Raw genomic sequence first — 21,586 nt, 5'->3', positions numbered from 1 at the left:
CCCTCTCTGGACCTGTTTCTCTATCTAAAAAGTGGTCGTTCCGGCAGCAGCCACAGCGCAGGGATCGCCAGTGTAAGAGAGCACTGGGTGAACTGTCAAGAGAGCTGACAGGGAGCTCGGGTTCTGCCAGTGTGGAGCCTTTAGACTGGGCTCTGTCCGCAACTCTTCGCTCGCGGGCTGGGGAAGCCCCGGCCCCGCCCCTCCGACGCTAGGCCGCAGCCGTTGCCATGAAACAAGGGTAGCCTGGGGCCCTTCCCCCACAAAGCCACGCGTTTCCGCTGCGTTGGAGCCTTGTGATTGGACGGCTGTCTGGACGCTACCACCAGCCCCGAACCCGCTAAGGGGTGGGGGCGGGGTCTTGTCCTCGTGAAATCTGCCCTGAAGATCTGTGCATGTGGCCTCTCTATGGGAGGATGGATTCTCTGACTGACGGGGGGAAAAAGACTCTCACGTTGGAAGAGTGTCCATTGCTTCTACTAGAGCTTATGTTCACGCCTCTCCCTGAGAAAGAGGATGAAGGAAAGTCGGCCACGCCCCCTCCGGAGCCTATTTGGTCCTAGGATCTGGGGCACCGGAAGTTCTGGCGACGTGTCAGTGAGCTCTACCCTAAACGTTCCTCCCTAGGCCACCTTTCCTATGCAGCTGCGGGATTCCGGGGCCGGCTGGGCGCTGCACCCCACCACTTCCGTATTGAACCACCGTTTCAACTGAACTCCGAACCTTTGCGCGCGCTCCCTCCTGTGCTTGATGGTTGGGCCGGCGCCTGGGAGTAGCCACACCCTTCCCCGCTCCTGGCAGCCAATGGGCGGATGTCTCCTGGAGGGGAGTTGGGTAATTAATGAGGACCAGGCGCTGATTGGCTGCACACCGTGGCCGGGGGTTGGGCGAGGGGATAGGTTGGCCCTGAGGTAGGAGGCGGCCGCCGTGGCTGAGAAGGAGGCCTGAGAACGACATGTCCTCGGCGGTTGAGGCAGAGCGGCCCGCGGCGCTGTTTCTCTGAGTCCAGGGCGGCCTGGAGGCCGGCTGAGGACGAGGGTTGGCGGAGGCTGCCCCTGCTGTGGTGGCCGCCATGCTGGGGGCCCGGGCGGTGGAGGGGGCCGCTGTGGCGCTCCTGCGACTGCTGCTGCTGCTGCTGCCGGCGCTCAGCGGGCCGGGGCTCGGCGTGGTTGGCTCCGCGGGAGCCGGGCTGCCCGAGAGCGTTATCTGGGCCGTCAACGCGGGCGGCGAGGCGCATGTGGACGTGCACGGGATCCACTTTCGCAAGGACCCTTTGGAAGGCCGGGTGGGCCGAGGTGAGAGCCCCTCGCGAAGCCGCGGGGTCCCGGGCCTGCCGCACTGTGGGCAGCCGGATGAGGGCTGCGGGCCCTGAGCCCCTTGCTCGACCCTGGGGCCACGTTTCTGGAGCGAAGTTCCTCTCTCCAGTCTCCTCAGGGACCCGGTCACAGCGCGGAGGAGCCACCAAGAGCCATTGAGGCAGAGTTGGCGAAAAGTTCGAGTTGGACCTCGCGTCCTGCATTGTCTTAACCCCTCGCCTCCACCCGAGTTGGGGGAAAAGTAAAGACGAGGGCGGCCTTTGGCCACCTCTAGGCCTCACGGTTGTACGTTATCGGTGTCCCTAGCCCGGCTGGTTCTCTCCGATCAAGTCAGTTCCCGGCACATTCCTGCTGACCCCAGACGTCGGCCGCTCTCCGTACTCCTGCAGGAGCGGGGCAGGAGTCTTCGAAGAGAATGGGCCAGGAAAGTTTAATTGCACCCTCCTCCCCCGCCCCCTTTGGAGAGAGGACTGTGTGTGCTCAAAGGTGCAAGCTGCAGGCCGCCCCCAGAGGGTGGTTCTACCCTGCCCCGGAGGCTGGTGGCGTGTCGGCCAGTGTGAGACCTGAATATTCCGAGTGTGTGAAACCTCCCCTGAGTGTCCAGCGTATGGGGAAAATGATTTTGACTTAACCGACGGAGCACTAGTAATTTTTACAGAGCTGCACAGCTCTCCAAGTTCGTGGAAGAATCGCCAGGGGAGTTGGTTAAAAACGCAAACCCCAAACCTAAGAAATTAAACCCAGGTTTCTGCACCAGGGACTTGTGATGTAGGTTATCCCCTGACCACTCTTTGGGGAAACCTGCTCTAGACTCTGTTTCTTCTGTAAGTGGGATTGGAAACAGGTTTAAGAAGGAGTTCCTTGCTTTATGTGTTGGAAGATTTATGCTGTATGCTGGGTTCAGAGGCTGCCAAATTGGCAACATGCCATCTCCAGAAAACTAGGAGACAGACTTTCTTGCACTCTTTTTCCATGATGCCCAGATTTGGCTCTTGCCTTGACTAAAGCGTTTAACTTACTTATTCCAAGTTAATTGTAGAGTCCTGGAGTTTGTAATATTGGGGAGTTTATGGCTTACATATATGTGAGGGTGTTGGGACACAGGGCTTTTTTCTGAAGTTCTATGTTTGTTTTGGAATTTATTTAGCCCTGGGTTCAGCTGAGTCAGGGCCCCAGTCTTTCGCAGCTGTACCAGCCACCAGAGTCAGACTTCATAGCATGACATCACTATCTCCATCCTGGCCCCTTCCTCTTTATTCCTGGGTATGGGCCCTTGAGGGAACTTGAGACCGTTTGTGGACTTTGCCTCTTGAGATAGCTGTGGTGAGGACAGTGCAGATGGTTCCTTTCACTTAAACAGATACCAGGCTTTACATAAGTTACATTATCCTTTTAGGTCCATTGTACAGAGGAGGAAGTGAGAACCACACAGGTTTAGTCCCCAGCTACTACTCTTATTTAGAAGTCCTGGTTTTAATTTGCTGGTACAGGTGGTGGTTTTTGGTTTTTGGCCTGATCACCTGTCACCAGGCTCCCTGTCCTTGGATTGTTGGCTCATGGATGCAGTTCGTTCCAAGTTTATTGTAGTAAGTAGAATTACATCAGACCTACCAAAGCTCATGTGTACTGGAGTCCTATCTTGGACCCTAGCCTTTGAGGCACTTTATCAGTGGAGGTTCCCTGCTTCAGTCTGCCAATTTGGGTTAGAATTGTAGCAGTATTAAGGCATGGATGAAGAGTGGAAGATGCTTTTCCATAACAGCTTGGACCAGCCTGTTGCAATATTGCACTTCTGGGTGCCTGAGAGTAGCATTTTGCTGGCATTAGGTCTGGGGCTGAGATGTGGTTAAGCTTCCACTCTCAGGAGGCAACTCTAGTTTCTTCTGTGCTAAGAAGTGGCACCACCCAGGGAAGTGCAGCTGTTCACGCTGCTTTCCTTCTCTGGCACTGTTTGGATAAGGGTGTGCCAGCTCTTTGGAGACCCATGCCTCATGTAGCTATTCACACTGATTGTAGTAGGAGCTGTATGTCTTATATCTTTCCCCACATGCCTGTGATACTGGTTTCCAGCACGCTAAAGAAAGTTCATTCTATGTTGAATGAGTTCAGGTATTTGTTGCCAAGTTAATCCAGATAAGGGTTTGGCTTGCTTTTGAACTTGCTGTTTCTCTATAGTGTCTTTGTAGTTCAGCATTCATGGAGCTGTGAGTGGCCTAAGGCACCTAGTGGCTTTTGCTTTCAAAGGCACTTCTTGATGTTTATTGAACTTCATTTCTGCCTTGAGGATAGTTAGTGTTAATAGGAGATATTGACAGTTAGGAAAAGGCTTTTTCAACCTGTGTGTGTTTCAATAGATGAAAATACTATTACGGAGACTGATTCAGAAGTGCTCAATTTGGGATTTTGGCATGCTACATATTCTGGGTTCTTTTTAACCTGATCATTCTGGGTTCCTCTTGATTTTAAGGAAGAAAACACCTGGTTATTTGGCCTGAGAGCATAGCTATTTCCTCTTCATAGAAAGATACCTGCTAATCATTTGTATTACCTTGAAGAACTTGCTTTACCTCTCTTAGCCTTATTTTCCTTAATAAAACTTCTCATGCTTTAGAAATCAGTGATAAAAATCTGAAAACTCTTGTCCAGAGTAGGTTAAAGTATCTCTATCTTTTTCTTGCTTGATGACCTTTTACATGGAATTAAAAGTAAGGCAGAACATGGCTGCAGAGGGGGAAAATGCTGGCCAGGGGCCTGAGCCTGTCAGATTACTAATTCGTCGGACATAAGGAAGACCCTTTTCTGGGCAGCCTTCCTTTCGGCTGGGGAAGGATTTGGCCTTGTGAGATAAGAGCCTGAAAGGATGCCTCTGGTTTGCTAAAGGCCACAGGATTTGTTTAGAATTCTGTCTGATACCGGCACCTAAGATGCAAGCTTCATTTGCAGGTCCTCTAAGTAGCAGAAGTTCACCGAGAATTCAGGTAGGTGATAACCCCATTCTACAGGTGAGAAAACACTCAGAGAAAATAACTTGTTCTGAATCACATAGTAGGTGGCAGAGCCAAGATTCAAATCCATGTCTATCTTACTCAAAAACCTGGGCTGGCAGCTTCATTGTCTAGGACTAAGAAGCAGCAGACAGAGTGTAGGCCCTTTGGCCCCTTCCTTTCTGGCTGTATTGTGCCAACTTCAGCAGTGTACTGTGTACACTTTAATGTATTTTGGAGAAATCTGTTTGGCTGTGAATACATAAAGGCAAAGGAGGAAAGAAAAAGTCCTTTTTGCTGCTGTATCTCTTGGGACTTGGGCAAATTCTACTTTGCATATGGTAGATCTCTTGGGAAAGCCACTTGGACTCTAAAGAGCAAATGTTTAAAGGTAATTCCAAGGTTGTTAAGTAGTTCTTGTTCACATGGTTGAGTTTTCTTAGTTGTGGAACTGAGACTGCCAGAGATTACATTACTGTCAGTTTCTCACTTTTTCCACTTGGCAAGGGGGGAAAAAAAAGAATTCCCACACATACACAAAATTTTCTGTGTATCTAAAAGAAAATGTAGCTAATGTTCCAAGTTTATGAGGATCATGGTCCTCATGGAAGAAGGAAATTATTAGAACTTGGTTGAAAGAAAAATAGCAGTCTTTTAATCTTGATACGTTTATGCCCCAGTATAATGTTGCGTGAGCCTGGGAAAGAGCTGGGCATGTTAGCAGTACATTCTTTGTAGGGCTGCTCAGCTACCCTTCTTTGATTTCTTGAGGAGAAATAGGAAGAAACAAAGTCTGAAGACAAAAGTGCAATGAGTTTCCTGTTGCATTGTCTCATCAGTCCATCTGATCTCAGGCTACTGTTCACTTACAGGAACTGTTAACAGTTATGTTTATTTTTCTTGAGGGCTTGACTTTAGCCATTGGGTGTCTCAGTTATTTATTTATTTATTTTTTATCTCCTTTGTATAAAAGATTCTCTCCCTTGGAGTTTTGGTGATTCAGAAGATAATGCCCAGGGATAGTCCCTCTTAGACATCTCCCAAAGGATCTAGGGGCCAAATGTCTTCAGAGTCACTGTGTGAGATGGGAAGATGGCCTTGAAATCTCAATGCCAAGCTGGAGGAGAGACCAGGTCTGTGTACTGAGGTCACTGTTAAGTCAGTAGTTTAGAAAGTAGATTTATGGAGCACTGGAAAGCTTCATCGTGTTTACAGGATAAAGGAGTCGGAGAGAAGCTACCCTCCGAAGGAGGATGCATGACTATTCATCTCTAGGGCTGGAGTGTCGTATCTTATATTTGAGGAAAGACCCCAGTTTGCTAGGTGAGGGGAAGACACACATATACTGTATTGTCTCCTACCAAGTTTTGGAGAGGTCTGGGGGCAGTGGAGGTTTTCGGCTGTTCTGATAAAGATACAAAGTAAGTGTCTTTTTACTTTTATCCTGCCTTATTCCTTGTCGGTCTGTGAGATGGGAAAGGTAACTCCCTTAGAACTTGGTCATCTTAAGCCAGAGGTGCCAATAGGACCTTGGCAGATTTTCTTTCCCTGCTGGGATGGCTCTAGCCCTATGGAGAGAAGAGCATGGCTTCACTGCTTTGCAGGCACCTCCTTTGTTGCCATTGGTTCTTTCAGCAAAATCACATCAAGTGCCTACTTATGTGCCAGGGACCTTGTTAGGTGCTTGTGATACAGTAGGAAGTTTCTTCTTTTCGTTTAACTTGAGGAATGTTCAAGAGAGTGGGTGAAGTTGAATTTTGTGAGTCTGTGGGAAGTAAGGTACTTAGACCTAAAAGAAATTAGAGAGCATCACACCTTATTTTTATGAGCATGTTTCTCCTTTATAGCCTCCGAACTTTTTGAGTGACAAATTATACAAAGAAATTAAAGCTGGTATCTTATTTGTGGTAAAGACAATGAAGAACCACTATCCTAACAGATACCCTGTTTTTTACATTCTGAGCTTTTCTGAATGAGGAAAAAACTCTTCTTTGAACTTAATCATCTTGTAGAGTTCCTGGCCATCCCCCCTTGTTTTATGAGGTTTCTCTGAAGTGCTCCCTCACAGGGAACCAGGCAGCTGTAGCATAGTGCTTTGTTCTAATAATGAGTTAGACTTATTCTCTTCCTAGCACTCTCTATTCAGTTGAGAAAACGTCATTTCTGAAAGACATACTTTCAGAAGGTTCTGCTATGAGGGTTACGAGAGGTATTGGGGTGATCAGTGTTTGGTTTCTTTCATTTTACTGTGGCTTAGTACTGGCTATCTTGCCTTTGTGTCTGGTCTGTTTGTAGCCAGGTGTAGAGGGGTTGGCCTCTTCCACTGGGGGGTTATTAGCATTACCCTGGAAATGCCTCTGGCGATTCTGAGGTCTCTGCTTTTCTTTTATGTTTTGCCTCTGATGTGGTTTCTCTTTGTCTTTTTTCCCCAGCCTCTGACTATGGCATGAAGCTGCCAATCCTCCGTTCCAACCCTGAGGACCAGATCCTATATCAAACAGAGCGGTACAATGAGGAGACCTTTGGCTACGAAGTGCCCATCAAGGAGGAGGGGGACTATGTGCTGGTGTTGAAATTTGCTGAGGTCTACTTTGCACAATCCCAGCAGAAGGTGAGGTCTGGTCAGGCCCCCACCGTTGACCAGTGAGACAATGCCACTCTTGAAAAGTCCCTGTGCTGTGGGCCAGAGAGTTTACAAGCCTCCCCAGAAGGGAGGAACAGATGAGCTTTGAGGGAAAAACTAGATTCCTTTTGCCCGTAAAAATCTGTGTCTCATTGCTCGTGAGGCTGCACTTGCCATGGAGTTGGTGACAGAAAGCAATAAACTGATCCTGTTGAGGCCCTCCTGGTTCTCTCTCCCTTCTTGGTTGTCAGGACCTTCTTGTTCTTAGCCTTGTTCTTTTCCTGTCCCTTCCTGTGATTGTCTTTCTTTCCATGTTGAACTTTTTGTTCGTAGTCTTTGTTCCCTAAGGCCAGTATGAGGCCTCCTTGAGAGTGAAGGAACATGGACTTGATTTGGCTCAGGTAACGGACCCTAGTCACCTTAGGGTATATCCAGCCCTGTTATTTCTTAGATTATTTTTGAACTTTGAAGCCCAGGCAGGTGTGTGTTGTCCAGCTGCTGCAAGGGTGTGAAGTTGACGGTTTTGACATTGCCTCCTTTTTTCACCTTGGAAGGTATTTGATGTGCGATTGAATGGCCATGTCGTGGTAAAGGACTTGGATATCTTTGATCGTGTTGGGCACAGCACAGCCCATGATGAAATCATCCCTATGAGCATCAGAAAAGGGAAACTGAGCGTCCAGGGGGAGGTATCCACCTTCACAGGGAAGCTCTACATTGAGTTTGTCAAGGTAATGTTTCTGCCCTGCCCTCACAGCTGAGGAAGGGTATAGGGGGAATGTTTGCTGCTGTGTGGGGCTGACCACTGTTTCCCATTTCCTTAGGGGTACTATGACAATCCCAAAGTCTGTGCACTCTACATCTTGGCTGGGACGGTGGATGGTAAGTTGTTTTGACTTAAACTGAAGGATGTTTTGATTTAACTTGAGATAACCCTTGGGAGATAATTTAACTGCTCACTATTTTGAAAACTATTACGTAAAGCCAAATTATGGGGACTCCAGAGTCAGATGGCTGGGGATGGGGTATAGCAAGGTGCTACCCATAAGCTTTGGAGCAAGATCTGTGTTTAAATCTTGTTGCTGACATTTAATCAGCTGTTTGATTTTGGACAAATTTCTTTAACTTCATTGTAAATTGTAATTAATAATGGTACCTGTTAGTGTGCCCTGATCCTTGTAGTCCTTTGGAATTGTCTAAAACTTGTCCTTATTCTGTTTTTTTGATATCTGGATACTTGTGGGGGGCGGGGTGCAAAAAGAGGAGTTTATTGTTTCAGTATGCTCTGAGAGATGCCAGCATTGCCAGACTGCACTAGACAAAGTTTATTTTATTTTATTTTTATTTCTTTTTTTTTAATCCTCACCCGAGGGTATTTTTACATTTATCCTCAGACAGAGTGGAAGGGAGGAAGAGGGAGGGAGAGAGACAAACATCGATGTGAGAGAGACATATCGACTGGCTGTCTCCTGCATGACCCTGACCAGGGCTGGGGATGCCCTTGACTGGAATCAAACCCATGACTCATTGGTCTGTGGGCTGATGCTCTAACCGCTGAGCCAAACTGACCAAGGCCAAAGTTCATTTATTAATGTCTCTTTGTCTTTGTGATACAGCTTCAGGGTATGTTTTTTTCTCAAGGTTGATATTGTGCTGGCTGCCAGCTTCCCAGGCTGATTTTTGCAGAGAAAACTTGTGTTTTAGTGATTTTTCTTCCCATTCCACCTCTGCACCTTTTCCCAACTCATCCTGAATGCAGTGAGGATCTCATCCTGTTGTCTTTTTTTATTCCTACCTGAGGATATGTTTATTGGTTTTAGAGAGAGAGGGAAGGGGCGGGCAGAGAAACATTGATGTGAAAGAGAAATATCAATCAGTTGCCTCCAGTATGTGCCCTGATTGGGGATTGAACCTGCAACCTAGATATATGCCCTGACCAGGAATTGAACCCGCAACCTTTTGATGTATGGGATGACACTCTAACTGAGCCACCCAGCTAGGGCTCATCCTGTTGTCTTGATGTCCCCCACATGGTGATGTGATGACATCCAGGAGGATGTCTTGCCACCAACAGATTTATAGCTTGATCCTTAAGGAGGAGACAGAGCAGAGGGGTAGTATGTATAAGAACCCAGAACTCTATGGATCAGCACTTCTTCTGCTGCTTTGTGAATCTAAGGGGGGGGGGTTGAAAAGATTAAGCTTGGGTGTTGTGTCATTGTCCCTGTCCAGTTTTTCCTCTTGGGTATCTGGAGAACTAGGACTGGAAGCTGACATAGTGACCCTCCCTGTGTGCAAGGCTTTTACTACTTTTTAGTTAAATCTAAAGAAGGCTAATGTTTTTAGGAATCTGTTATTCTCTAGGTCAGAAGCTATTTCTGCTACTTCTGCTCCTTCTTGCGGACCCTGGTTAGGTCATAGCATCTCTTTATTGTGGCTCATTTACAGCTCTTAAGTGTCTCACTTAAATGCTATGGGTCTTACTTAAAAGATATCTTCTTTCTTGTGTCAGATGTACCAAAGCTGCAGCCTCATCCAGGATTGGAGAAGAAAGAAGAGGAAGAAGAAGAAGAAGAATACGATGAAGGATCTAATCTCAAAAGACAGACCAATAAGAACCGGGTGCAGTCGGGTCCCCGCACGCCCAACCCCTATGCCTCGGACAACAGCAGCCTCATGTTTCCCATCCTGGTGGCCTTCGGAGTCTTCATTCCAACCCTCTTCTGCCTCTGCCGGTTGTGAGAACAAATTACCATCCTGAACAGGGTGGAGGGGTGTGGGAAAGAAACCAAACATGTTGGTTTGGTTTCTGTATTTTTTATGGTGATTAACAAAAACAAACTAAAGAAACCACAACAAAATTAAAGGAGATAAAAAGAGGCAGAGTGAGTAGAGAGCAGCCCTTGTTCACCACCTGGTCCCAGACTTGCTTCAGTCCTAGTCCTCTCTTTGTGGCTGGCCCCAGCCATCTCTTTCTGTCTAGGGTACTTAGGGTAAATTGGGTCCTACCTGTTCAAGGATCCTCGTTTGTATACCTAGTGGAAAGGACTCTGAACTTGGAGCAGACATCATTTTTTTAGGTTAGAAATTAACAGCAGGGAAAAGGTCATCTTATTACCCGAGAAGACCAGTGCTGGGAGTTGGGTATGTTCTAAAGTTATGTCCAGATACATTTCCAGATGTCCTGGGATTGAGAGTATGTGTAGTTTATGTGGTGTGATGATATATAATTTGTATGATAAAGATGAAAACAGAAGGGGGTTTTTAAAAAAGAAAGAAAAGTAGATACTTTCTTACTTGGAAGCCTTTCTGGTTTTATTTAGCCCAGTGATAGTTCCATCTTAAGTGTTTGAGCTTTATCATTGCTTGTCTCCCTGACATGTGCCAGTTAGAGGACTGTCTGGTATCCAAGACAATTAGTTTGTGTCAGGTCCTCATATTGCCTCTGACTTGTTACCGCGACAAATCATTTTGATTTCAGTGCCTGTTGGGGACTTGATTTCTTCTCTCTCTCTCTCTGTTTTGTTTGTTTTTTGGTTGTTGTTGTTTTTTTTTTGTTTCTTATTCTGGCTCATTTGAAATCTCTTTCTCAACCATCTCACTAAATTATTGCCAAGAAGGGAAGGAGATGTGAGGACTTCGGATTTCCTCTGCTTGAATGTCTTATCATTTACCAGTTCACCTTGATGGTACCTCCCTCCCTGGATCTCTGAGCCAGCAGCCAGGAAGACCTGACCCAGCAGTTCTTTTACTGGCCCCTTTGTAGGGTCTTGCTGCCAGGGGACAGAGATGCTTTCCAGCCTGCAGCAACAGAACACTTGACCTTAAGAGTCTCTTCTGGTCTTTGGATTAGAAAAGGCTTATGTTAGCATAATTTAAGAGCAACCTCAGAGACTTGAGCCCTACTAAGTGACTGACCACTGTTCAGAGTGTCTAGTATCTAATGTTCATTTATTTCTATGTCCTTTTATGTCACAGTTCAACCAGTTTTGGGTTATGCCTAGAGTTGCCCCAAGGAACTAGGCTGATTGTCTATATCTGACCCAGTGACACTGCTCACTGATCTTAGTAGTGTGTCCCTCTGTCCTTTCATTTTCCTATCTAAGTAGCAGTCAGGTTCTTGGTGTGACAAGGCTGAAAGATTGCCAGTCAGCCATAGTCCTGGCAGCTCTGAAGCCAACCTTAGCATCTAAGTGTCTCTTGAATTCCCTGGATATTTTTCTGCAGAAAATGAAGCTTCCCTGTTTCCCTCCTTTCTGGTCACTGTCACCCTTCTCCCAGCTACAAGGAGTTTTGTGGATGGAAGGCAGCAAGTTTAGCTTTTGCTTGGGCTGGAGCATCAAAGAATCTCAGGCCAGGCCAATTTTTTAAAGAATATGTTTAATTTTGAGATTGTCTTTTTGAATATGTTTTTAAAGAGCTCAATCTATTTGAACTACTTATTATGTGATAAAGTAAATAGCCCTTAGGCTCATGTCCTGGGTTTTGGCTTTTACTGAGTTCCCCTAGGCCAGCATTTTGTCCTTTGAGAGTTGTAGCCCTTTATTTTAGCTGTAATTTAGGCCTCAGTGCTAGGCTATTGAGTCAGGCAGCTGTATGGCTGTGGCCTGAGGCTGCAATCAGAGGAACAGTTTTTGCAGTGCTTCACAAAGCTCCCTGCTTTAAAGGATGTCCTATAGCCTTGATCCTAGGACCACCTGCCTGGGGCAGTGGACATCCTGACTATTAATTGGGCTTCTGACAGTGGCTTCCGTTCCCATTCCATCACAACTCTTCAAAGCCGCAGGCCACTGCCAATACACAGTTGACAAGATGAGGAAGACTTGCTGCCTCCATTCTGCCTTGCTAGTTTGCCTAGGTCTCTCTGAGGAAGGAGGGGTCCCCGCCTCCTCACCTAAACCCATCCCTTCAGTGACTCAGAGTCTCAGAAGGAAACCCTGGCTCCTGGGGCCATTTCCTAATGGTACTGTAAGCCAAGCAGCTTTGCTTCTGCCTCTGTTTCCAAGCCCACCCTTTTCCCCTGAGCTTAGGGATAGGGATGGGCACTTTCCTCTTTGGTTGTGTCTGAAAGGAAGGAACATCTTTCTGTGGCTGACAAAAACTAAAGGGGAAATGAGGAAACAGGAAGAAATGGTGGGGGCTGGGGTAGAGTCCCCTGGAGCCAAGAGCTGGTCACAGCTGGCTCATGATGCTGAACTTGAAAGCTTTTTTTTTTTTACACTCCTCCAAGATATAGGTACGTGAAGTTTAGGTTAAAGGGGTGGGATGGGGCACTTTTTATTTTTATTTTTTTATTGTGTGGGTCAAGAATTACTCTGTAGTTCATCTTTTGCTTTTTGCACTGTTTGTTCCCATGCCTGTATTTTGAGCTAGTGCTAGGACTGAGAACCTGCACTGTAGGAGGTCTAACTGGGGTTAGGGGTTGAGGGGTGAGCCATTTAGGGGTGGGGAAGGAGAGGCCTGGGATCTTCTACTGGATCCACGCTTTGTCCTAGGCTTTTTAGATCCCTCTGAGCCCAGTTCGCCAAAGCTAAGAGCAGACGGCCATGGTGGAACTCCTTTTGCCAGAAGTGTGGCTTCAGGTGTTATGGGTGGACCACACAAAGATGTCTGCTGAAGATGGACTGAGCGTCTGCAGTGTAGCTCTGATTTAGGTCAGGGGCCAGCTGGCCTCTGAGAGTACGTTTTTGGACTTCACTCATGCTGAAACATTGTGCCAGGAAACAATCTGTGGGACCCATGTCCCCTAAACTAGATCCATTATTCAGAAAAATCTCCACTACAAAGGAGAAGCTGCTCAGTGGATGCCTTGAGTTTTGATGACTTGAAAGATGGTCATCTTCAAGTGTGAGTGGTGTTAGACTCCCAGGAGGACTACAGGGCCTGCAAGGCCACCTGTTGGTTTGAGAGTGTGATCTTATTCTCTTGTTCCCATTGTTTGCCTAAGAGATACTGACCTGAAATTGGGGATCATATGAGAGGTCACTTAGGCTTTAAAGAGATGGGCGAAGTTTGAGTTAAGTTTACCTTCCTCTTTCTGTGCCTGGGAATTGTTTAATCCAGTTTCAGAATTGTGATTTGACTTCTTTATCTTTTTGGAGAAGCTTCCGTTTTAAGGAATTTCTCTTCTTATCCTGCCTCTACCCTCCTGGGAAGGCCTGGCCATGGCTTCTGGAATCTCAGTTGGAAGTCAGAAAACAGCAGCAGTATATTTCCTTTCCTAGCACTTGTATACCTTTCCTTAGAAATTGACTCACTTTGGGAAGCCCAGGGAAAGAATCAGCAGGTTCACTGCCCTCCCTGGGGATTGGGGACGGACCTACCCCAGTCAGCACAGTGCCTTTTCCTCTCCTGCTCTGAGCCAGGGTGGGCATCCCTCTAGATTCAGGTCTGGGCAGGGGTCTTTTGGTTCCTGCCATGGGGCTGCTTCCCCATCCCTTCTTCCCCCTCCCCTTTGCTGGCTGGCTCTGACCTAATTTCAAGTGTCTTCTTGCCTTGAGGAGCCTTAATGGCATCAAGTGGCAACATGTAATATTGTCCTCCACGCCTCTCCAAAAGGACCCAGGAGAGCAGGTGAGCTTTCCAAAGTGAGAGATTAATAGATGCTTCTGTTTTAAAAAGAGGAGGCGGGTATGCTTTTGGGCCTCCTCCTGCTGTGGCTCCGGGGGAAGAAGCCTGGGCTAAGGCTAGTGATAGTGCAGAAGCAGAACCAGTAACACCTAGGATCTGTTCAGAAATCTTAGAAAAAATCTACTCTTCTATGGAAAGATATAATTAGGGATCAGAGAGCTCCAAGAAAATTTCAAAGAAGCCTTAATGTTCAAGCTTCAGAGAGCTCAGAGTAATTTTTCCCTTTCAGTCCAAGCTAGGACTCTGTATTGAGATGTCTCCTGGAGCAAGAGGGCTAGATTTCCTCATTTTGTTATAAGACTCGATTGGCACCAATAGGTCAGCTGCCCAGTGAGGGCAGGTTTCTTGTTTGTACATGGGTGGCTTGCTGCCGACCTGGTTTGTCCTTCCCCAGCTGCTTTTTGGCTAGCTTGCTTTAGGTTGCCAAATCATTTTGATAAGAGCAGATGATTTGGGGACTGGCTGGGTTGGCAGGAAAAGAGCAGGACAGATCTCTTGAGATGGGTTCCCCCCAGGAGTATAAAAACTAGGAGCCAGGATTGTGCTGGCAGCCAGGGAGACAGTAGTGCCTGTTCAGAGTTGGCAGAGAAGGCCTTGGCACCTCTTGCATCCAGGCAGTCTTGTGAGATGGGGGTACGTAGCACTAGGCAAAGAACTCCATTCCCACCTCTATTTTGAGCTTCAGTGCTTTACTTCTTTCTGTATGAGAAAAAACAACAACAAACTGAAGTGTGCTTTCCGTTCTTTCAAAGGACAACTGTTAGGAAAGGAGAGCCGAGTTCCAGGTGGGAGGGGAGAATTGGCAGGGAGAGACGGTACGGTAAATCCAGGAATGAGACATTCTTGACTCCTCTCTTCCCTGATGTGTTATGATCCAGGGAATGAAATGAAATTTGACCTTGGGTCAGTTTCCTCCTTGGATTTTTTTCTTCCACCAAGGTCTCCCACGCTAGGACCTGCTGCCCTTTTTTGAGTTCAGGGCAGCCTCTTCAACCATTAACCTGGCTTGTCAGGAAGCCAACTCCACTCCTCCAGATTGGTCCTGGCTGCTCTGTTTTGTATCAAGTACTGGAGAATAGTGTGAAGTTCTTAATAGCCCTTTGTAGTCCCTAGTCTAGATTCCCACCTCTCCCTGCCGAGGCGAAACCAACTGTCTGTAGCCACAACACCCATTTACAGCAGCACAGTGAGATGTGACTGAGGGGCTTTGAACCTGGCTGGCCCGGGAAAGCAGTAGAGGTGGATAGAGCTCTCTTTCCTTCTGGGCTATCTCCACCTGTCCCTACCCCTTCCATGCCCCACCCTACTCCCACCAAAAAGAAAAAAATATCAGGATGTTTTTCACTGTCCATTGCTTTGTGTTTTAATAAACAATTTGCAGTGACACTCTGTGTTGGGATTGAGTTTGAACTTGATTGCAAAGAGGTGAGGTGATGGGGTGGGAAAAGGGAGATACAGGGCTTCACATGGCTGCACCGGATTCTTCTGTGACAAGTCTAGAAGCTTTTGTCCATTTAGCCACATGTCTCCTGCCTTTCTTTTTGCTGGGATATTTGGTTAAGGAAATGAAGTTTTGTAAAACCATGCCTAGTATGTTCAACCAACAGCACGTTCTAGGAAAAATAAACATTTTGTTTTATTTCCACTTTCATTGAAACACCAGGCCATGAATATCTCACTCCTAAGGTACACTGAGCCTGTCTCTGCCTCTCCCCTCGTCTTTCCCTCAGCTTCCACCATAGCCTGTGGACACACTAAGCCATGGGACAGTTTTCTCTGCTTTCTCCTTTTCTGGTGTTGAGTATATATTGGGAAGGAGCAGAAAGAGCAGGAGGGATTTCCCCCCTGTAATTTATCTGACATGTTTTACAGCTGAGGAACAGAAGAAACTCAAAAAGCTTCAATAATTTATCCCAGGCTAGTCAGTAAATGGTCAAGCCAGGACTCACCCTGTCCATCTGCCGGCAAAGCCCGTGTTCTTTCTAAGGCTGTAAGAATAATGATTATAGATATCCTTTGTTGAGCCCTCGAAATGGGTAGGCACAGTGCCAAGCACTTTTACACATATTACCTCTGTTTAATCTTCAGCAAACCAGTTGGTATTAGCCTTTAAGAGGTACAGTTACTTGCCCAAAGCCACACAACTGGCAGAAGGCAGAGCTGAGATTTTACGAGAGTACTCTTGTTTTTTGTCATTACTCTCTACTGCCTCCCACTTCCCATGATGTTCTGACATGGCTCCAGAGCCTACCTGCTGTATTCCTCCAAGCAGGAAAGGAGGCTGCTGGTTTTGGGAGAGGGAGGGAGAGTTTGGCCTACCTCCCTCAGTTATCCCTTGAAGGACAGAATTCAGTGCTCAGCTCTAAGAATGAGGCCAGTGTTGATGGAGTCTGTTCTCAGGGCCCAAAGAAGCCAGGAGGCCCACAGAGCTTCTTTCTTAGCTTGAGCCCACCCATAACTGGAGTTCTTTACTAATTCAGATTTAGCTGTTACTATTTCAAGTAGCTTTGCAGGAGCTGCCAAATGGGGAAGAGACCTGAAGAAGCCCTGCTCTAGGGAGTTGCAGGGAGGGAAATTGTCTGACAGAAGATCTTGGGCCAAGTGCCGGGGGTTGGGTTAAACCACTCCTTGGGTCCAGATCTTAATCTTGCTAAGGAAATCAGGCTCCCGTTTGGCTGGAGCCGGTGTGTCAGACCTTTCTTCATACTTAGTACCCCAACCCCCCTTTGTCCCCCATAGAGGAAGAGAGATGAGTTTTTCCAACATTTACTGGAAAGTTGTTGCTATAGCAGTGGTGAGGGGTCAAGGCAGAAAGGAGGCGGAGCAAGGAGGTTCTGGAGCAGGCTTGCCTCTGCTCTCTAGCAACCTGAGATAGAAGGCATCTCATTGCAATACTCTGGCCCCAGAGTTGACTGAATTTTGTTTGTTGCCAGCTACTTGTATGAGTAAAAATAACTCCGCTTGGCCTAGCCAGTGTAGCTCAGCAGCTGAGCATTGACCCATGCATCAAGAGGTTGCCAGTTCGATTCCTAGTCAGGGCACATTCCCAGGTTGTGGGCCGATCCCCATGGGGGGCATGCAGGAGGCAGCCAGTCGATGTTCTGTCTCATCGATGTTTCTCTCTCTCCCTCTCCGTTCCCCTCTCTCTAAAAATCAATAAAGAAAAAAAATTATCCCACTTGCTTTTTGGCTTAGTCCTCGTACTAAGACTTGCTCCTCTGGGTTTCCTCACTGCTTCCACTTGAATCCATCTGTTGCTTCCTCAAGGCCTGGTCCCTGGCTTGTTTCCTCTCAGCTCTGACTTGAGTGTTCTTTTCAGTCATTGCACTTTGTATTCCATCGCCATGGCTTCTCCCTGTCCAGTGGTTCTGCCCTCAGCAGAGAGAGGGGTCCTGGAGAAAGAGGACACTTAAACATGTTGCTTTAGCCACCATTCATGAGACACTGTCCACACTGTTTCCAGTGCTTTTCTTTTGATTAATTCTCACCTGAGGATATTTTTCCGTTGATTTTTACATAGAGTGGAAGGGAGGGAGAGCGAAACGTAAATGTGAGAAAGACACATTGATTGGCTGCCTCCCAAATGACCCAGACTGGGGCCAGGGATCAAACCTGCAACCCAGGTATGTGCCCTTGACTGGAAATTGAACCTCTGACCCTTCAGTCTAAGGGCTGACACTCTAACCGCTGAGCTAAAGTGGCCAGGGCCAGGCTAGTGCTTTTTGTTGCTGTTTATCATCTCCCCTTCACACCCCTAGGAAAGACTTGTGAGTAGCCCAACTTATAAATGAGACAAAGGCTCAGGGATAAATGACGTACCCAGAGTCACAAAGCTGGTAAGTGGGAGAGTGAGGACTGGAACTCAGTTCTGTCTAACTGTAAAGCCTGTCCTCTTAATGCCATGAGATATGATTTTTTAAAATTTTACTTTAATTTTTTAAATCCTCACCTGAGGATATTTTTCCATTTATCTTCAGATAGAGTGGGAGGGAGAGAGAAAGAGAGAATCATCGATGTAAGAGAGACACATTGATTGGTTGCCTCTCGCACGACGCTGAGCAGGGCTGGGGACTGAACCGCAACTGAGGTACGTGCCCTTGACCAGAATCGAACCTGGGACTCTTTGGTCTGAGGGCCGATGCTCTAACCGCTGGGCAAAACTGGCCAGGGCACCACATACTATTTTTTAAAAGGAACCTTGAGAATGTAGATAACCGATGAAGCTTGGTAATGGTTACACTGAAGTTTATTACATTATTTTTACTCTGAAAAAAAAAAAGAAACCTTTTAAGACTTAGTGATATAGCCCAGCCAGTGTGGCTCAGTGGTTGAGTGTCGATCCATGCACCAAGAGGTTGCCAGTTCGATTCCTGGTCAAGGCACATGCCCAGGTTGTTGGCCCAGTCCCTAGTGGGGGGCATGCAGGAGGTGGCCAATCTGTGTTCTCTCTTATCCATGTTTCTCTCTCTCTCTCTCCCTCTCCCTTCCTCACTCTCTAAAATCAATAAAGAAAAAAATTTTTTTTCTTTAGTCTGGCCGGTGTGGCTCAGTTGTTGAGCATCGATCCATGCACCAAGAGGTCGCTGGTTCGATTCCCAATCAGGACACACACCCAGGTTGTGGGCCAGATCCCCAGTGGGGAGCATGCAGGAGGCGGCCAATCGATGTTCTCTCTCATCGATGATTCTATCTCTCTCCCTCTCTCTTCCCCTATCTCTAAAATCAATACAAGAAAAAATTTTTTTTAAATATACATTTTTTAAAGACTGATATAAAATGCATAAGTACATTTTTAAAAATAAGGTGTGCAAAATGTGAAAACTCACTTTTCTCATTCCTACTACTATAATCCATCCATAGGATAAGAGTTAATAGGTTGTGTATTTTTTGTTTTGTATGTATTTCTTTTCTTTATTGATTTATAGAGAGAGAGGAAGGGAGAGGGAGAGAGAGATGGAAACATCGATGAGAGAGAACATCGATTGGCTGCCTCCTGTATGTCACCCACTGGGGATTTAATGGCCCACAACCTGGGCATGTGCCTTGACCAGGAATCAAACTGGTGACCTCTTGGTGCATGGGTTAATGGTCAATCACTGAGCCACACTGGCTGGGCTAAAAAAACTTTTTTTTTATCCTCACCCGAGGACATTTTTCCATTTTTTGTTCAGATAGAGTGGGAGGGAGAGAGAGAGAGAGAAACATCGACGTGAAAGTGACACATCGAATGGCTGCCACCTGCACGACCCAACCAGGGCCAGGGACAAACTGCAACCGAGGTACATGCCCTTAGTGGGAACCGAACCCCGGTCTCTCTGGACCGCAGGCCAATGCTCTAACTGCTGAGCCAAACCAGCCAGGGTTAAAAAATCTTTTAAAGAGCTTTTTGACATACCTGAGGGAGATGGGAGGTTATAGCCCTAATTTTTCCTACTCCTTTTTTTTAAAGGGAAAAATAAATATATTCTTTCTTTTTTATGTATTTTTAGTTTTCCTAAAGACATAATCTTTTTGTTTTTTAATCCTCACCCAAGGATATTTTTTCAAATATCTTCAGACAGAGTGGGGGCGGGGAGGGAGAGAGAGAGAAAGAGAGAGAGAAACATTGATGTGAAAGAGACACATTGCTTGGTTGCCTCCCGCACGACCCTGGGTGGGGGAACTGTAATCGAAATACATGCCAATGGCTGGAATTGAACCCGTGACTCTCTGGTCTTGGGGCCAACGTTCTAACCTCTGAGCCAAACCAGTCAGGGCTAATCTTTTCATTTTAACCACAATTCATAGGTAGTGACTAGAAAGAGTATAGGCCCCAAGTCCCTTATATGGCAATATTTATTTAAAAAAATTTTAGCAGAAAAAAATGATTGAGATTGAGGTTACTTTTAATTTTAAGAGAAAATAAGGCTATTTTGGCTTAGCCTCTGCCTTCCAGAAATAGATCCTAAGATTTTTTTTTATATATATAAATACACAAGCAGCCCTCAACCATATGCTTGTTGTGATAAAATAGTACAGATGTAGCTCAAAATAGTGTCACAAGTGAATATATTCCCCTTCACTCACTTCTAGTACTCTCCTTCCCAGAGGGAACCACAGTTAATACTTTAGTGTATAGCCCTGGCCGGTTTGGCTCAGCAGTTAGAGTGTTGGCCTGCGGTCTGGAGAGACCTGGGTTTGGTTCCCGCTAAGGGCACGTACCTCGGTTGCAGTTTGTCCCTGGCCCTGGTTGGGTCATGTGGGTGGCAACCACTCGATGTGTCCCTTTCACGTCGATGTTTCTCTCTCTCTCTCCCCCCCTCCCACTCTATCTGAACAAAATATCAAAAAATGTCCTCGGGTGAGGATAAAAAAAAAATACTTTAGTGTATATCTAAACCCTTTCTTTTGCAGTTACAAATACACATCTGTGTATTTATATACTTTTAATTTTATTTTTTCTTAATTTTATTTATTCTTTTGGTTAGTCCTCAAGGACATTTTTCCATTGATTTTTAGAGAGTGGAAGGGAGGGAGGAGGGGAGGGAGAAAGAGAGAGAAACATTGATGGGAGAGAGAGACATCTGTTGGCTGCCTCCTGCATGACCTTGAATAGGGCCTAGATCGAACCTGCAATTCAGGTACATGCATGCCCTTGACTGGTAACTGAACCAGAGACCCTTCAGTCTGCTCTAACCTCTGAGTCAAACTGGCCAGAGCATATACTTTTAATTTTATTTATTTATTTTAAATCCTTACCTGAGGATATTTTTCCATGTATCTTCAGATAGAGTAGGAGGGAGGGGGAGAGAGAGACACACATCAATGTGAGAGAGACACATCAATTGGTTGCCTCCCGCACGACCCCCACCAGGGCGAAGGATCTAACCACAATTGAGGTACCTGCCCTTGACCGGAATCAAACCCGAGACCCTTTGGTCTGAGGGCAGACGCTCTAACCGCTGAGCCAAACTGGCCAGGGCATACTTTTTATTTAAAACAAATGGGAGTCTATATTCCTGCCACTCTTAATAGATCTTTGAGATCTCTTTATACAAGTCCATATAGATGGATCTCATTCTTTTTACCAGCTGTAAAACATGAATGCAAATGTAATTTATGGTGATTTTTTAAATGTTACAAAGGGTCATGCAGTAAAAATCTTTGTGCTTACATGTAGGCTAAATTCCTGGATGTGGAATTGCAAGTAAAGGAGTTAATACATTTGTTATCCCTAGAAAGAAAAGCTGGGGACCAGGTAACTCAAGTCCTGGTGCCCTGAGAATACATATCCAGTGAGCAAGTGAGTGGGAAGTGGCTACATTCGAAACCCCCCTCTTGGTGATTCACAATCAAGTAGTAGCATATTAAAAGTTCTGGAAATTCTTCAGTAACCACTCACTGCTGAGTGGTTTAAAAAGAGTTGTTTGCAAAGAGGAAAGACTTTAATTCTTTGTACACATCTATTAAAATTTCCTTGAATGGTCTGGTAAGTGCCAGCCAGTGGTAATCTCGCAAAGACAGGACACCATTAGATAGGAACCTGGCCACATACTGTCCTACGCTGGGCAACTGGGGTGGAGTCAGGTTTGGATTTTGTCCAAGAACCAGGCTAGGCCTGTCAACCCTTTCCAAGCTCCTCCCATCAGATCAAATGGACCCAGCAAGTCTTGAGGCTGACCATGGGAGAGGGGAGAGTTTGGCCTGAGAGGTGAAATCAGATCAGCGGACACTGCATCAGTCTGGCCCAGGCCTCCAACACAGAAGAGTATGGATACAGAATCCTTAGAGAAGGAGCCACTTGGGTTGTAAAAAGGCAGCCTTGCCCCCACCTCTACCTACCTCCTCCAACTGGTGAAATCGTGATTAACTTACAAGGTTCAATGCAGAAGTCACCTGTGAAGCCTCCCCTGATCCCCCAGACCACTCCTGGGTACTCAGGTAGCCCCTTTGCTGTATGTACCCTCTTACAGCAGTCAGCACTCTGGTCTGTCCTCTGGTTCATTCACACTTAACTGGGCTGGTCAAGAGGAAGGGTCACATAATGAAGTGTGTAC

The 21,586-nt window shown here is 46.4% G+C and overlaps 1 protein-coding gene across 2 annotated transcripts; it reads left to right on the top strand.

Moving 5' to 3' along the window:
• Positions 1 to 934: 934 nt before the first annotated feature.
• MLEC (malectin) lies at positions 935 to 14,894 on the top strand. 2 transcript variants are annotated; one of them, XM_036276576.1, is made up of 5 exons: positions 935 to 1,292; positions 6,730 to 6,908; positions 7,475 to 7,651; positions 7,745 to 7,802; positions 9,433 to 9,751. In XM_036276576.1, exons 1-5 carry the CDS (start codon positions 1,070 to 1,072, stop codon positions 9,660 to 9,662), a joined length of 867 nt encoding a protein of 288 aa, XP_036132469.1. In that variant the 5' UTR covers positions 935 to 1,069; the 3' UTR covers positions 9,663 to 9,751. The 2 variants fall into 2 exon arrangements, with proteins under 2 accessions (XP_036132469.1, XP_036132470.1); XM_036276577.1 differs by lacking the exon at positions 935 to 1,292 and adding an exon at positions 5,244 to 5,430 and having other exon boundaries at positions 9,433 to 14,894.
• Positions 14,895 to 21,586: the final 6,692 nt, after the last annotated feature.

This window comes from Molossus molossus, unplaced genomic scaffold (assembly GCF_014108415.1).
Source record: "Molossus molossus isolate mMolMol1 unplaced genomic scaffold, mMolMol1.p scaffold_m16_p_22, whole genome shotgun sequence".
Classification (NCBI taxonomy): Eukaryota; Metazoa; Chordata; class Mammalia; order Chiroptera; family Molossidae; genus Molossus; species Molossus molossus.
The sequence above is the reverse complement of the archived record's forward strand: the minus strand, read 5'-3'. Positions and strand labels throughout refer to the sequence as shown.